This window comes from Elephas maximus, chromosome 1, assembly GCF_024166365.1.
Source record: "Elephas maximus indicus isolate mEleMax1 chromosome 1, mEleMax1 primary haplotype, whole genome shotgun sequence".
Taxonomy (NCBI): Eukaryota; Metazoa; Chordata; class Mammalia; order Proboscidea; family Elephantidae; genus Elephas; species Elephas maximus.
Window position 1 is genome coordinate 406485 of NC_064819.1, and position 18053 is coordinate 424537.

The following is an 18053-nucleotide window of genomic DNA, read 5'->3' on the forward strand; positions in this document are numbered from 1 at the left end:
TATTTGGATATGTTTAGGAAGCTGTATGACTTTACCATGGTCAAATCATGCTGACTTTCCCGTATTGCGTGTTGTCATTCCCGTCACTGAAGTTGACACTCGTCTACTATCTATTTAGTCATTTCCCTTCCCCAACCCTCTCCTCCCTCATAACTGTCAAAGATTGTTTTTTTTTTCTGTGCGTAGTTAAACCTTTTCTTGAGTTTTTATAATAGTGGTCTCATACAATATTTGTCCTTTCGTGATTGACTTATTTCACTCAGCATAATGCCCTCCAGATTCATCCATGTTGTGAGATGTTTGTGGATTCATCGTTGTTCTTTGTCATTGTGCAGCATTCCGTTGTGTGTGTGTACCATACTTTGTTTATCCATTCATCTGTTGTTGGGCACTTAGGTTGTTTTCCTTCTTTTTGCTATTGTGAATGATGCTGCAGTGAACGTGGGTGTGCATATGTCTATTCCTGTGACAGCTCTTATTTCTCTAGGATATATGCTTAGTAGTGGGATTGCTGGATCCTATGATGTTTCTAGCTTTTTAAGGAGGCACCATATCATTTTCCATAGTAGTTGTACCATTTTACATTCCCATCAATAGTGCATAAGAGTTCCAATCTTGCCGCAACCTCTCCAACGTTTATTATTTTTTGTTTTTTTGATTAATGCCAGTATTGTTGCGGTGAATGGTATCTCATTATAGTTTTGATTTTCTTTAATGGAGCCCTGGTGGTACAGTGGTTAAGAGCTTGGCTGCTGACCGAAAGTCGGCAGTTTGAGCTCACCAGCCTCTCCTTGGAAACCCTATGGAGCAGTTCTACCCTGTACTATAGGGTTGCTATGAGTAGGAATCAGTGGCAATGGGTTTGGTTTTGGAATGGCTAATGATTGCGAGCATTTCTTCAAGTGTCACCTGAATGTCTTCTTTGGTGAAATGTCTGTTCATATCCTTTGTCCATTTTTTGATTGGATTGTTTGCCTTTTTGTTGTTGAGGTTTTGAAGTATTCTATAGATTTAAGAGATCAGACTCTAGATGGATGTATTAAAGCCAAACAATTCTTCGCAGTTTGTAGGTTCTCCTTTTACCCTTTCGGTGAAGCCTTTGGACGAGCATAAGTGTTTAATTTTTAGGAGCTCCCAGTTATCAAGTTTATCTTCTGGTATTTGTGCATTGTTATGGTTTGTATTGTATTTGTGGCATGTGCCATGCCTCTAGCATTCTCACTGTTTTTTCTTCCATGACCTTTATTGTTTTAGGTTTTATATTTCGGTCTTTGATCCATTTTGAGTTAGTTTTTGTGTATGGCGTGAGATATGGACCCTGTTTCATTTTTTTACAAATAGACATCCAGTTGTGCCAGCACCGTTTATTAAAGAGACTGTCTTTTCCCCATTTAATGGACTTCAGCCCTTTGTCAAATACCAGCTGCCCATGGGTGGATGGGTTTACGTCTGGGTTCTCAATTCTGTTCCATCGGTCTGTGTGTCTGTGGCTGTATCAGTACCAGGCTGTTCTGAGTACCATGGCTGTATAGTAGGTTCTAAGATCAGGTAGTATGAGGCCTCCAACTTTGTTCTTCTTCTGTAATGGCTTACTTTCCATAGGAGTTCAATGGCTGACTTTTTGGAAGGAGATTGTCAGGCCTTTCTTTCGAGGCACCTCTGGGTCGACTCAAACCTCCGAGCTTTCTGTAAGTAGCCAAGCACATTAACCATTTGCGCCACCCAGATCTTTTTTTTTTGGGGGGGGCTCACTAAATGTCTTGAGCATCTTTGCGTATTAATATACACAGCTGTAACTCATTTTTTATTCTTTTTAGAAAATCATTTTCATAAAATTTTTTTATTGTGCGTTAGGTAAAAGTTTACAGACCTACAACATTCTTTTTTTTTTTTTTTTTTAGTATTGTTTGGGAGTACCATTTATCTCCAGTTTTTTGCTAATAAAATCTATAAGCAGTAAACATTCTAGGACATATAAATATATATGTTTACACAATTGTGCAAATATATCTGTACGGTCAGTTACTAAAGGTGTTCTGTTAAGGGTTTGTATATATTTAATTTTGATCAGTATTTCCAAATTGTTGTTCTTGACGTTAGGTGCCCTCAAGCTGGTTCTGACTCATAGTAACCCTACGTAGAACATAATGAAACACTGCCCAGTCCTGCGCCATCCTCACAGTCATTACTATGTTTGAGCCCATTGTTGCAGTCACTGTATCAGTCTATCTAGTTGAGGCTCTTCCTCTTTTTTTGCTGACCCTCTACTTTACCAAACATGATATCCTTCTCCAGAGACTGGTGCTTCCAGATAACACATCCAAAGTAACTGAGATGAAATCTCACCGTTTCACTTCTAAGGGGCATTCTGTTTGTACTTCTTCCAAGAGATTTTTTTATCCTTCTGGCTGTTCATGATATATTCAATATTCTTTGCCAACACCATAATTCAAAGCATCAATTCTTCTTTGGTCTTCCTTATTCATTGTCCAGCTTTCGCATGCATGTGAGGCGATTGAAAACACTATGGCTTGGGTCTGGTGCACCTAAGTTGTCAAAGTGACATCTTTGATTTTTAACACTTTAAAGAGGCCTTTTGTAGTACATTTTCTCAATGCAATATGTCCTTTAATTTCTTGACTGTTGCTTCAATTGACGTTGATTGTGGATCCAAGTAAAATGAAGTCCTTGACAACTTCAATATTTTCTTCGTTTATCATGATGTTGCTTATTGGTCCAGTTGTGAGGATTTTTGTTTTCTTTATGTTGAGGAGTAATCCATACTGAAGGCTGTGGTCTTTGATCTTCATCAGTAAGTGCTTCAAGACCTCTTCCCTTCCAGCAAACAAGTTTGTGTCATCTGTATATCACAGGTTGTTAATTGAGTCTTCCTCCAGTTCTGATGCCATGTTCTTCTTCGTATAGTCCAGCTTCTCAGATTATTTTCTTAGCGTACAGATTAAGTATGATGAAAGGATACAACGCTGAGACACATGTTCCCTGACTTTAAACTACACAGTATCTATTCTCTTGTTCTGTTAGAACGATTGCCTCTTGGTCTGTGTACAGCTTCTGCATGAGCACAATTAAGTTTTCTGGAATTCCCATTCTTCCAGTGTTATCCATAATTTGTTATGATCCACACAGTCAAATACCTTTGCATAGTCAATAAAACACAGGTAAACATCTTTCTAGTATTCTTTGCTTTCAGCCAAGAGCCATCTGACATCAGCAGTGATATACCTGGTTCCACGTCATCTTCTGAATCTGGCTTGAATTTCTGGCAGTTCCTTGTCAACGTACTGCTGCAACCATTTTTCAGTTATCTTCATTAAAATTTTACTTGTGTGTGATATTAATGAGATTCTTAGATAAATTACACATTCTGTTGGACCACCTTTCTTTGGAATGGGCACAAATGTGGATCTCTTCCAGTTGGTTGGCCAGGAAGCTGTCTTCCGAATTTCTTGGCGTAGCTGAGTGAGCACCTCCAGCACTGCATCCATTTGTTGAAACATCTCAGTTGGTAGTCTGTCAATTCCTGGAGCCTTATTTTTCACCAATGGCTTCAGTGCAGCTTAGATTTCTTCGTTCAGTACCATCGGTTCTTGATCATATGCTACCTCCTGAAATGGTTGAATGTTGCCCAAGTTTTGGTACAGTGACTCTGTTTACCTTCTATGTTCTTTTGATGCTTTCTGCATCATTCAATATTTGAATATTGAATATTTTCTTCAGTTTTTTCAGCTTGAGAAATTCTGAGCGTGTTTTTCTCTTTTGACTTTCTAACCCCAGATATTTGCACATTTCGTTATAATACTTCATTTTGTCTTCTAGAGCCACTCTTTGAAATCTTCTGTTCAGCTCTTTTATTTCGTCATGTCTTCCATCCACTTTGGCTGCTCTACACTCAAGAGCAAGTTTCAGAGTCTCTCCTGACATCCATTTTGATGTTTCTTTCCTGTCTTTTTAATGACCTTTTGCTTTGTTCATGTATGAGGTCCCTGATTTCATCCCACAGCTCATCTGGTCTTTGGTCATTAGTGTTCAGTGTGTTGTATCTATTCTTGAGGTGGTCTCTAAATTCATGTGGGATATACTCAGGGTCATACTTTGGCATCTCATGAGCTTGTTTTAATTTTCTTCAGCTTCAACTTGGACCTGCATATGAGCATCTGATGGTCTATTCTGCAGTCGGCTCCTGGCCTTGTTCTGACTGATGATATTGAGCTTCTTCATTGTCTCTTTCCACAGATGTAGTTGATTCGATTCCTGTGTATTCTATCTGGTGAGGTGTGTATAGTCACAGTTTATTTTGTTGAAAAAAGGTATTTGCAATGAAGAATTTGTTGGTCTTGCAAAATTCCGTCATCTGATCTCTGACGTCGTTTCCGTCACCAAGGTCATATTTTTCATCTACTGATCCTTCTTCTTTGTCTCCAACTTTCACATTCTAATCACCAGTAATTATCAACGCATCTTGCTTACATGTTTGACCAATGTCATACTGCAGAAGTTGGTAAAAATCTTCAATTCATCTTTGGCGTCAGTGTTTGGTGTATAAATGCAAATAATAGTTGTATTCACTGATCTTTCTTGTAGGGGTATGAATATTATCCTATCACTGACAGCATTGTACTTCAGGATAGTCTTGAGATGTACTTGTGGCAACGCGTGGGATGCCACTCCTTTTCAAGGTGTCATTCCCAACATAGTAGACCATATGATTGTCTGATTCTTAATGGTTGGTACCTGCCCATTTCAGCTTACCAAAACCTAAGATATTGATCTTTATGCATTCTATTTCATTTTTGACAACTTCCGAATTTTCTAGATTCATACTTAATAATTCCATGTTCTGATTATTAATGGATGATTGCAGGTGTTTCTTTTCATTTTGAGTCATGCCACATCAGTAAATGAAGGTCCTGAAAGCTTGACTCCATCCACGTCATTTGGGCCAACTCTACTTTGAAGAGGCAGCTTTTCCCCAGTCGTCTTTTGTGTGCCTTCCAACCTGAGGGGCTCACCTTACTGTACTATATCAGACAATGTTCTGCTGCTATTCATCAGCTTTTCAGTGGCCTAATTTTTTTCAGAAGTAGATCACCAGGTCCTTCTTCCCAGTCTGTCTTAGTCTGGAAGCTCTGCTGAAACCTGTCCACTATGGGTGACCCTTCTGGTAGTTGAGATACTGGTGGCATAGCCTCCAGCATCACAGCAACACGCAAGCCACCAAAGTGTGACAAACTGACAGACTAGTGGTGGATTTCTAAATCATACCACTCAAAAAGCCATATATTATCATGTGAAATTTTTTTTCACAGTTTATGAATGAAACTTTTTCTTTCTACCCTTGCCAACACTGAATAGTATCAAGATTTTTCAATTTGCCAAACTAACCGGTTTTTTAATTGGCTTTTTTTTAATCATATATAAAGTTGGGCATTTACAAGTATTTTTATTAGCATTTTTTGACCTGCTTATTCATGGTCTCCAACCATTTTTTATTGTTTTACTTTTCTTGTTTTTTCTGAGTAGTAAGAGCTGTTTAAGGAGCCCTGGTGGCATAGTGGTTAAGCGCCCTGCTGCTAACCAAAAGATTGGTGGCTTGAACCCCCGTCTGCTCCAAGGGAGAAAGATGTGGCAGCCTGCTTCTGTAATGGTTACAGCCTTGGAAACCCTGTGGGGCAGTTCCACTCTATTATCTAGGGTCACTGTGAGGCAGAGTCGATTTGATGATGATGGCTGTTTACATCTTTTATCACAAGTGGCTGACTCTTAAACTTTACTTAAGGTATTTTTTGGACTTACAGAAGTTTAAGATTTATTAAAAAAACACAGTTGCTGTCAAGTCCACCCCGACTCCTGGTGATCCCATGTGTGCTAGAGTAGAACCATGCTGCATAGGGTTTTCAATGGCTGATTTTTGTAAAGTAGATTGCCAGGCCTTTCTTCCGAGGCACCTCTGGGTGGACGCGAACCTCTAACCTTTAGTTAGTGTGCCGTGTGTATTTCCCAGGGATTCCTTAAGATTTACCTGTAGTTCTAAATATTAATTTGTCCTCTGAGTTTATGTTATGATTTTAAAAGATCTTCCAAACTTGAGGATTTCTTAAGTAGAGTTCAAAGAAAATCATTTGGTTTTATTTTTTCCACACAAGTTAAAATTTTTTTTCTGTGTAAATTAAAAAAAAAAATTCATCACGTTTTTCTAAAAAGTAGTTGAAAGAGCTTACAAAAGATACATTTTTTCTTTTTTTAAAATAATTTTTATTGTGCTTTAAGCGGAAGTTTACAAATCAAGTCAGTCTCTTACGTATAAACTTATATACACCTAACTACATTTTTTTTTTTTTACTACATACTCCCACTTACTCTCCCCCTAATGAGTCAGCCTGCTCCCTCCTTCCAGTCTCTCCTTTCATGACCATTTTGCCAGTTTCAAACCCCCTCTACCCTCCCATCTCCCCTCTAGACAGGAGATGCCAACATAGTCTCAAGTGTCTACCTGATGCAAGTAGCTCACTCCTCATCAGCATCTCTCTCCAACCCATTGTCCAGTCCAATCCATGTCTGCTGAGTTAGCTTCGGAAATGGTTCCTGTCCTGGGTCAACAGAAGGTTTGGGGACCATGACTGCCAGGATTCTTCTAGTCTTAGTCAGACCATTAAGTCTGGTCTTTTTATGAGAACTTGGGGTCTGCATCCCACTGCTCTCCTGCTCCCTCAGGGGTTCTCTGTTGTGCTCCCTGTCAGGGCAGTCATCGGTTGTGGCCCTGCACTATCTAGTTCTTCTGGTCTCAGGATGATGTAGTCTCTAGTTCATATGGCCCTTTCTGTCTCTTGGGCTCATAATTACCTTGTGACCTTGGTGTTCTTCATTCTCCTTTGATCCAGGTGGGTTGAGACCAATTGATGCATCTTAGATGGTCACTTGTTAGTGTTTAAGACCCCAGATGCCACACTTCAAAGTGGGATGCAGAATGTTTTCTTAATAGAATTTATTTTGCCAATTGGCTTGGATGTCCCCTGAAGCCATAGTCCCCAAACCCCCACCCTTGCTCCGCTGACCTTCGAAGTATTCAGTTTATTCCGGAAACTTCTTTGCTTTTGGTCCAGTCCAGTTGTGCTGACCTCCCCTGTATTGAGTGTTGTCCTTCCCTTCACCTAAAGTAGTTCTTATCTACTATCTAATCAGTAAGTAACTCTCTCCCACCCTCCCTCCCTCCCCCTTCTCGTAACCACAAAAGAATGTGTTCTTCTCAGTTTAAACTATTTCTCAAGATCTTATAATAGTGGTCTTATACAATATTTGTCCTTTTGCTGCTGACTAATTTCACTCAGCATAATGCCTACCAGGTTCCTCCATGTTATGAAATGTTTCACAGATTCATCATTGTTCTTCATTGATGCGTACTATTCCATTGTGTGAATATACCATAATTTGTTTATCCATCCGTCCATTGATGGACACCTTGGTTGCTTCCAGCTTTTTGCTATTGTAAACAGTGCTGCAGTAAACATGGGTGTGCATATATCTGTTTGTGTAAAGGCTCTTATTTCTCTAGGATATATTCTGAGGAGTGGGATTGTTGGATCGTATGGTAGTTCTATTTCTAGCTTTTTAAGGAAACACCAGATTGATTTCCAAAGTGGTTGTACCATTTGACATTCCCACCAGCAGTGTATAAGAGTTCCAATCTCCCCACAGCCTCTCCAACATTTATTATTTTGTGTTTTTTGGATTAATGCCAGCCTTGTTGGAGTGAGATGGAATCTCATCGTACTTTTAATTTGGATTTCTCTAATGGCTAATGATTGAAAGCATTTCCTCATGTATCTGTTAACCGCCTGAATATCTTCTTTAGTGAAGTGTGTGTTCATATCCTTTGCCCAATTTTTAATTGGCTGGTTTGTCTTTTTGTGGTTGAGTTTTAACGGAATCATATAGATTTTAGAGATCAGGTGCTGGTCGGAGATGTCATAGCTGAAAGTTTTTTCCCAGTCTGTAGGTGGTCTTTTTACTCTTTTGGTGAAGTCTTTAGATGAGCATAGGTGTTTGATTTTTAGGAGCTCCCAGTTTATGAGTCGGAATCGACTCGAGAGCACTGGGTTTTCCCAGTTATTTGGTTTCTCTTCGTCATTTTTGGTAATGTTTTGTATTCTGTTTATGCCTTGTATTAGGGCTCCTAACGTTGTCCCTATTTTTTCTTCCATGATCTTTATCATTTTAGTCTTTATGTTTAGGTCTTTGATCCATTTGGAGTTAGTTTTTGTGCATGGTGTGAGGTATGGGTCCTGTTTAATTTTTTTGCAGATGGATATCCAGTTATGCAAAGATACACATTTTATTAGAATTAAAGTTGTTAGGTGCCGTCGAGTTGGTTCCAACTCATAGAGACCCTGTGTACAACAGAGCAAAACACTGCCTAGTCCTACGCCATCCTCACAGTTGTTGTTATGCTTGAGTGCATCGTTGGAGCCACTGTGTCAATCCATCTTGTTGAGGGTCTTCCCCTTTTTCACTGACCCACTACTGGAGAAGCATGGTGTCCTTCTCCAGGGACTGGTCCCTCTGATAGATAACATGTCCAAACTACATGAAATGAAGTCTTGCTGTCCTTGCTTCTAAGGAGCATTTGGTCTGTACTTCTTCAAAGACAGATTTAGAATTAAAGTAGATACCAGAAGCAGTAAACAGGAGGAAATGGCAGGCCCCTAGGTGGTGTAAACGGTTTCGGCTGGACTACAAGGTTGGTGGCTTGAACTCACCCAGTGGTGCCTGGGAAGAAAGGCCGAGCAATCTGCTTCTGTAAAGATGACAGCCAAGAAGACCCTATGGAGTGGCTGTGCTCTGTAACTCACTGGGTCACTGTGAGTTGGAATCGACTCGACAGCTATGGAGAATCACAAGTAACTCTGATGATTAAGTTCTGCTCTGAGATTCTTGGCAATAATTGCCAAAGAAACAACAACAAAAAGATATGTTAGTTAAGTTTTTATAAGGACACGTAGTTATCCTTTAAGAGAAAGATGTTATCCTGATGCTACATTCTGAAAGTCATTTATCACATGGAGCAGTATTCAGGGCATTGTGTTTGAGTGTTTGTTTCTAGTTTTGTTGGTTTGTTTGTTTTTGCTGTAACCAGACTTTTTCACTGAGTTCGAAGTCTCTTTCTACCTGTTGAGTTCTCCCATCATATAAATTGTGAGTTCTGGACTGTTAAATCCATGCTTGACATTAATCCTCTGCTTCTTCTAATTACATGTTTACCTTAAAAAAAAAAAAAATACGGCTGCCATTTAGTCAGTTCTGACTCATGGCAACCTCGTGTGTCTCAGAGTAGAACTATGCTCACAGGGTTTTCAGTGGCAGATTTTTCAGGAGTAGCTTGCCAGGCCTTTCTTCTGAGGCATCTGGGTGGACTCGAACCTCCAAACTTAGCAGCCAAGTGCTTTAAATTAACCCTTGTACCACCCAGGGACTTCGTACTAACCCTCAGTTTAGAATTAGGAATAATTCTCCACAATTTTGTGGCTGTGAGAAACTGGAATCTGGAGGGAAATGAAAAGGCGTTGGTGCCCAGGCAGAGCAAATGATCCATCGTTTGGGAATGGGAGCTGTCGATGTCAGCCACGAGGCCCCTGAGAACTCCTTCCCTTCCTTTTCATCTGAAATGCTTCCACATTGCTACCTTCGTGGAGACCTGCCAGATTTTATTAGCTCTGTGCTCTCTCTAAGGACTGATTTGGGAGCCCGGTTTCCTCTGGAGAAGGCTGTGACAAGAAGACTCTTGCTGTGTAAACGAGCAAACCTTGGCAGATGTTTTTAATTGCCCAGAAATGCTGCAGTGGGTTAGGAGGTCTCTGAAGCTTAGAGCAGCAGCTGTTGTCACAAGAGACGTGAGACTGTGCACGCTTTAGAGACTGCAAACATCAAGGGCACCTCAGGTTACCACCCCGCAGCCTGGGAGTGCTAGGGAGACGTGCATGGGCTCCATGGAGTGAGTTATTTATTAATTTTCGAAGGCAGACCCTAGTTATATATTACCTCAAGACAGGAGATAGAACTCTTAAAATAAATAAGTAAATAAACCCCTGGGCATTTGTTTTGGACATTCTTCTTGGAGTAATCTGAGCACTGAATTATTTGCTTAACAGAGTACTGTGTTCATAATTAATGGACTTAGGGGCAAATGGAGAAGAGAAGAATGTGAAAAATCTGCCAGGCCGATTTAACAAAAAGGAAGATTTTAATGATATTTAGGAAGCCTGGGATTTTTGACGAAACCCTGGTGGCATAGTGGTTAAGTGCTACGGCTGCTAACCAAAGGGTCGGGAGTTCGAATCCACCAGGCGCTCCTTGGAAACTCTATGGGGCAGTTCTGCTCTGTCTTACAGGGTCACTGTGAGTCGGAATCGACTCGACGGCACTGGGGTTTGGGATTTATGAGTCTGAAACATGTTACTTTACCTAACAGTAAAAAAAGTGAATGAATTTGGATGTTTGCTGATTTTAACGGCTCTTTCTGAACCACCACTACCTGAGGTAAAAGCTGATGTTAGCGTAGTTCACACGTCTCTTTTCGAGTAATAATTCTTCCTGTAGCATAAAATCCCTGCACCCACACCTCCTTTGGATGCACAAGGTCTGTGAGAAGGTAACTGCCCAAAAAAATGGCCAGGAGGAAAATATCTCACCCGCCTGCTCTCCCCTTTCTCTGTTTGGATCATGTTACCTCAGTGATCCCATATTTGGGGATGTACATGGAGGCGTTGGAAATCCTGGTGGCATAGTGGTTAAGAGCTACAGCTGCTAACCAAGGTCGGCAGTTTGAATCCACCACGTGCTCCTTAGAAACTCTATGGGGCAGTTCTGCTCTGTCCTATAGGGTCGCTGTGAGTCAGAATTGACTCGACAGCAACGGGTTTTTTGGTTTTGGTTATGGAGGTGTAAAGTGCTTCTTAAAACATGTCACCCTGTCAGTGAAATTGTACCCACTCCTGTGAGAAATGGTTGCTTTCCAGTGTATTCCAACTCTGATGACTCCATGTGTGTCAGAGTAGAAGTGTGCTTTATAGGGTTTTCAATGGCTGGTTTTTAAGAAGTAGGTTGCCAGGCATTCTTCTGAGGTGCCATGGGGTGGACTCAAACCTCCAACCCTTCAGTTAGCAGCCAGGTACATTAACGATTTGTACCACTTAGTGAATTCTGCTGTGAGAAAATACCGGATAAGTTGAAATGATGGGAATATATTTAAAATTTCAACTTTCTCTGTCACCATAAAAACTAAAGGTTATTTAATGGATAATATATCCCTGGCTTTGTATTTGATTTTATCCTTTGGTTAATAAACGAGATTATAGTAGTCTTACCCCATCCTGTTGCAAATCAGAGATTCAGGCAGCCTCTTAAAGATTTTGCATTTTATAAAGAGAAAACACAATCATTTCCCAGATGACATCTATTGCTAAAAACAGCCTCTTAGTCTATTATTAAATAACTACACCTATTGTGATAAGGAAATCCTGGTCGCATGGTGGTAAGTGCTATGGCTGCTGACCAAAAGATTGGTCGTTCAAATCCACCAGGTGCTTCTCGGAAACGCTATGGGGCAGTTCTGCTCTGTCCTATAGGGTCACTATGAGTTGGAATCAACTTGACGGCAACGGGTTTGGTGTTTTTTTGGTATTGTGATAAATTTTCTGAAGACTGGGTTATGCAGATCCTTGTGTTGTTGCTGTTGTTAGGTGCCGTCAAGTTGGTTCCAATTCATAATGACCCTGTGTACAACAGAAAGAAATATTGCCCAGTCCAGTGCCATCCTCAGAATTGTTGCTGTGTTTGAGTCCATCATTGTAGCCACTGTGTCAGTCTATCTAGTTGAGGGTCTTCCTCTGTTTTGCTGACCCACTGACTTTACCAAGCATGATGTCCTTCTCCAGGGACTAGTCCCTCCTGACAACATGTCCAAAGTGAGTGAGATAAAGTCTCACCATCCTTGCTTCTAAGAATCATTCTGGCTGTGCTTATTCCAAGACAGATTTGTTCCTTCTTCTGGCAGTCCATGGTATATTTAAAAAATATCCTTCTCCAACACTGGAATTCAGATGCATCAGTTATTTTTCTGTCTTCCTTATTCATTGTCTAGCTTTCACATGCATATGAAGTGATTGAAAATACCATGGGTTGGTCAGACACGCCTTAGTTCTCAAGGTGACATCTTTGCTTTTTTAACACTTAAAGAGGCCTTTTGCAGCAGATTTGCCCAATGCAATACTTTGTTTAATTTCTTGACAACATAGGTGTTGATTGTGGGTCCATGTAAAATGAAATCCTTGACAACGTCAATCTTTTCTCCATTTATCATGGTGTTACTTATTGGTCCAGTTGTGAGGTTTTTTGTTTTGTTTATGTTGAGGTGTAATCCATGCTGAAGGCTGTGGTCTTTGATCTTCATCATTAAGTGCTTCAATTTTTCTTCATTTTCAGCAAGCAAGGTTGTGTCTTTTGCATATTGCAGGTTGTTAATGAGTCTTCCTCCAATCCTGATGACCCGTTCTTCGTATAGTCCAGTTTCTCCTATTATTTGCTCATGGTGAAAGGGTACAGCCCTGATGCACACCTTTCCTGATTTTAAACCATGCACTATCCCCTTGTTCTGTTCGAATGACTGCTTCTTGGATCTATGTACAGGTTCTGCATGAGCACAATTAAGTGTTCTGGAATTTCCATTCTTTAAAACCTTTTCCGTAGTTTGTTATTGCGGTAGTTCCCTGTTGATGTACTGCTGTAACTGGTTTTGAATTATCTTCAGCAAAATTTTACTTGCATGTGATATTGCTGGTATCGTGCGGTACTCTTCACATTCTGTCGGATCTCCTTTCTTTGGAACGAGCATGAACATGGATCTCTTCTAGTCAGTTGCAGATCCTTGTAATTTCCACTGTTACCTATCTTTACCCCCCACTTACTTATAAAGTTTCTAGTTTTGCAGATTGTTCAGTTGTTGTTGTTGTTTTTAATTCTCTGCTCCCACCAGTGGGAGAAATATTTTTAAACCACGTTGGAAGTTGAAACCTAATATGTAGTGTCGCCATTGACCCAGCAGGATACTGGCCCTGGGGAGGCTTTCCTGCTAGGATTACTTGGCAGTGATTCTGGAATGCCATTCACTGTTACAGGCCTTCCTCCTGGCCTACAGCAGGCACCTAAGTATTAGGGCAGTGAGAGTCATTGTCTGTGATGGAAAGGTCAGCAGTTGTTTTATTAGTCGATAAGATACTGGACTTAAGATGACAATTAAAAAGCTAAATGTCAGAACTTGGGAGGCCTGCATAGCTTTGTTCTAACAAACCTGAGATACTTCTCAATCATCGAAGCTCCTTAAGGAATAGCAAACTAGGGTAAAAACGAAGGGCACAATATGACCAAAAACCAAAACCAAACCCATTGCGGTCGAATCGATTCTAACTCATAACGACCCTATAGGACAGAGTAGAACTGCCCCATAGAGTTTCCATGCCTGGCGGAAACTGCTGACCTTTTGGTTAGCAGCCATAGCACTTAACCACTACACCACCTGGGTTTCCCACAATATGACAGATATGTTAAAATTATGAGGATTATAAAATAAATTCAGTGAGTTTAGTGAGGGGCACTGAATTTTAATGGTTTCTGTGTTTAATTTGAATATTCCTTTCAGTAATTAGTGAGTCATCTTCAATAATTTGCTTGTCCGGGCTCCTGTTTTCGATTTCCGGTTGGGAAATTGTGTAGTTATTGACTCACTGATCCAAAAAATTACTTCTTTGCAAGATAAAAATTAAATAAATGATATGCCAACATCGGTATTCCTTAAATTTAAAACACCTAACTTACAGAAATACCACCATTAGATGATATCTAAGATACTAGACTGAATTTCTTGAAAGAAGAGACTATTTTCAAATCACTATATTCTTTTCTTAAATAATAAAACCAGCTGCCATCAAGTCTGTTCCAACTCAGTGTAACCTCATGGGGGTTTAAGAGGGACCTTAAACAATAGACTGTCCAATTTTGGCAGTGGGTATGAGCGACAGTGTTCTTTTCTTCCCTTGGACATTTGTCATACTCTGGTTATGGGTACAACCATCCCTCTTTCATTTAATTTCTTCCTTGTTGATTCCAGGGACCTCAGCTATTCCATGAGATAATTTTACAAATGGTAGCCAGTGTCCTGTTTCAGATCACAAATGTCCCTGTGGCCCCACTAGTGTCTTAAACATTATATAGGAACAAGGCTTTGCAGGGCAAAGACAGCAGTCCACTAGCAAAAAATGAAATATGAATTAACTTAATATTTAGTGTGTACTTCTTAAATTATTTTGAGGGTCACCAAAATGATAAAGCCTGTATTTTTCTGCTTCTTTACTTTATGAAACATTTCAATGAGACAAGGCCAAGTGCAGCTTGTCCTTGCTCTTCAACTTTGTGTTGAGAAGTAAATAATAAGCTTGAATGCTCTTTTGCAGATAATCCTAACAGGGGAACCAACACTATAGCTAGAGATTCAGGAGAATTTGAAAAGAGGTTTACTCATTTGGAAATGGGAGATATTATGGAGCTTATAATGAAGGTAGCCTTGTGCACAAGAGACCCCTGTCTAGGCTTTAGTTCTATACTGCTGAACTTTCTCTGTTGCTAGGTACTGTCGAGTTGGTTCCAACTCACAGCAATCCTGTGTACAACAGAACAAAACACTGCCTGGTCCTGTGCCATCCTCACAATCATTGTTATGCCTGAACCCATTGTTGCAACCATTGTGTCTGTCCGTCGCATTGAGGGTCTTCCTCTTTTTCGCTGACCCTCTGCCTTACCGAGCATGATGTCATTCTCCAGGGACTAGTCCCTTCTGATAACATGTCCAAAGTAAGTGAGACAAAGTCTCGCCATCCTCACTTCTAAGGAGCATTCTGGCTGTAGTTCTACCAAGACAGGTTTGTTCATTCTTCTGGCAGCTCATGGTATATTCAGTAATCATTGCCAACACTATAAGCACAGGTGTTGATTCTTTTTAGGTCTTCTTTATTTATCATCCAGCTTTTGCATGCGTATGAGGCAGTTGAATATACCACGGCTTGGGTCAGGCGCACCTTAGTCCTCAAAGTAACATCTTTGTTTTTTAACACTTTAAAGAGGTCTTTTGCAGCAGATTTGCCCAATGCAGTGCATCATTTGATTTCTTGACTGCTGCTTCTGTAAGTGTTGATTATGGATCCAAGTAAAACGAAATTCTTGACAACTTGAATCTTTTCTCTGTTTATCATGATGTTGTTTGTTGGTCTAGTTGTGAAGGTTTTGGTTTTTTTTTATGTTGAGGTGTAATCCATACTGAAGGCTGAGGTCTTTGATCGTCTTTAGTAAGTGCTTCAAGTCTTCTTCACTTTGAACAAGCAAGGTGGTGTCATCTGCGTATCTCTACCTTGGAGAAATCAGTTCAGTCTCTGTGGACTACAGCTTCCTCATCTGTAGAACACAAATATGCATTTGTAAATGAAACTGGTTGTATGAGCTAACCTAAGAACCTAACCGCAGAGTGTGACATTGTCTTCATGGGATAATGCACTTAGATCTCCAACTAAAGAATCACAGAAGTGCTTTCAGAATCCAGTTGGCCATGGAGGCTGTGAAATACTAGGCCTGTGACTGGTTTATAAGTTGGGAAATATTGTAAGAGAAGTGTGAATAATTCTTTACTGTGTTGATTAATCACAGACCCCAGAGAGTGTAAGCGAAGAACAGAGGACTCAGGAGTTGGCCGCAATGGAAGAGACCCGGATCATAATTCTAAACAACCTCGAGGAACTTGAACAAAAAATCAAAGATATAAATGACCAGATGGATGAGTCTTCCAGAGAGGTATAAACCACAAGTTCCCTTTTGCCCCCCTCTCCATTTTCTTTCTTTCCTTTGATTTAAAAATATTGAGTCTCATGAGGGCACTGGCCTTACAGGCTAACTCCATAGCTGTTGACATGAGCAAACATTTGTCGAATGGGTACCGTGTGTAGGGTGCAGGTGCCGTTGTTTTTTACATTTCTTCCTTTCTTTTTTCTGAAATTGGGTGAGATAGACACGTTAAGCCATTTTTAAAAATTGTGGTTTTTATGGATGTAACAAGACATTCATCATTTCAGCAATCTTCACGGGTATAATTCAGTGACATTAATTTTTTTCTTCATGTTGTGCTACCATGATCATGGTCCACTTCCATCTTTTCCCATTACCCTTCACAGAAGCTCATTGTCTCCTAAGCAGGGAGTCCCCTTTGCTCCCTCCTTAGATCTGTATTCATTTGCCTGTTCTAGATATTTCATATTACTGGAATCATACAATATATGTCCTTTTGTGACTGTCTTATTTCACTCAGCGTGATGTTTACAAGGTTCATTCGTGTCGTAGCATGTATCAGGACTTCATTTCTCTATGGCTGAGCAATATTCCACAGTATGTATGTACCACATTTTGTTTATCCATTCATTTATTGATGGATATTTAGGCTGTTTCCATCTTTCAGCTATTGTGCATAGTGCTGCAGTGAACATTGGTGTACGTATATCTGTTTGTTTCTACTTTCCATTCTTTTGGGTATGTACCTAAGAGTGGAATTGCTGGATCATATGGTAATTCTATATTTAACCGTGTGGAAAACCATCAGATTGTTTTCCACAACAGCAGTACTATTTTACAGTCCCACCAACAACAGATGAGGGTTCCTATTTCTCCACATCTTCACCTACACCCATTTTTTTTTTAAATCATGGCCATCTTAGTGGACATGAAGTGAGATCTCATTGTAGTTTTGATTTGCATTTCCCTAATGACTAATGATGTTAAGCATCTTTTCATGTATCTGTTGGCGATTTGTATATCTTCATGTCCTTTGCCCATTTTGGAGCAGGGTTGTTGGTCTTTTCATTGCTGAGTTGTATGCGAAGCCATCTTTAATGTACTTTATGTATACCTGGATTTGTCTTAACTAATGTATACTTTCTGGCTTGCCCCACAAGCTCTGTCAGCTGAGGCAACCTGGATTTGGGTGTTTGAGTTCAAATCCAACAAACATTTTCTTAGCATGCTTACTAAGAATCAGACATCATGCTGGCACTCTGGAGAGATTTACACATGACTCAGATATAGACTCACCCTTCTACAGGTTTGCAAACTAAAAAGGAGACAGACATACATTTTATAACTATAATAGAAGAAAGTCAGTGACAATTCTTATGTTACCTCCATGGAGCGAGAAGGAGCAACTTATTCTGCCTGGGCGGGGGGGCCTGCATGTCTATATCACAGATGATACAGACAGCCCCCAGGGTAAGGGGCCTGCTCACTTGTTGTCTTACTCACAGACCTTGGAAGTCCCTCCTGCTGGCATCGCTAGGAATGCAGGCCTTGCATGCTGGGTTGCGTGTAACTTTCACATTTCCTGGTCTAGAGACAAAGAAAGACATGACTGCTCCCAGGATGGTTCAAGTTGGGGCCTGAGTTTAGGTAAATAGGCAAAATATCACGGAGAAATAACCAGAAAAGGAGTGATAGTAGAAAAATTTAGTGGTAACTAACTTTCCTAGCAATTATGTTTTGGTCTCTCCGGCTCTCTTATTTAAGCCCTGAGTCTCATATGACTCTCTGGGGTGTTCTCTAAGTCACAAAATACTGACTGATATAGTATTATTTTTTGAAATTTGTAGCTACTGAAAATGCATCCTAAGGTGGGCGGGTGAGAATTTCTGAGAAAGGAAAACATTTCTGAACTCTTGTTTTATATCGTCAGCTGGATATGGAATGCGCGCTTTTAGATGGAGAACAGAAGTCTGAAACAGCTGAACTTATGAAGGAGAAAGAGATTTTGGATCATCTAAACCAGAAAATAACAGAACTGGAAAAGAACATTGTCGGTGAAAAGACCAAGGTAAGAAACTTCTATCTGAATGCAACTTTTATGGCAATATGGTGGTACCATTTGACTGAATTTAAACGTTGAGTGGAATGACCATTAT

The 18053-nt window shown here is 40.2% G+C and overlaps 1 protein-coding gene across 6 annotated transcripts in view; it reads left to right on the forward strand.

Moving 5' to 3' along the window:
• Nucleotides 1-18053, forward strand: part of PHLDB2 (pleckstrin homology like domain family B member 2) — a 333291-nt gene that overhangs the window by 228890 nt on the left and 86348 nt on the right. For all 6 annotated transcript variants that reach the window (XM_049875765.1, XM_049875785.1, XM_049875770.1 and 3 more), the window contains 2 exons: nt 15763-15906; nt 17828-17965. In XM_049875765.1, the coding sequence (XP_049731722.1) occupies nt 15763-15906; nt 17828-17965 (282 nt within the window). The remainder of the gene's footprint in view (nt 1-15762; nt 15907-17827; nt 17966-18053) is intronic.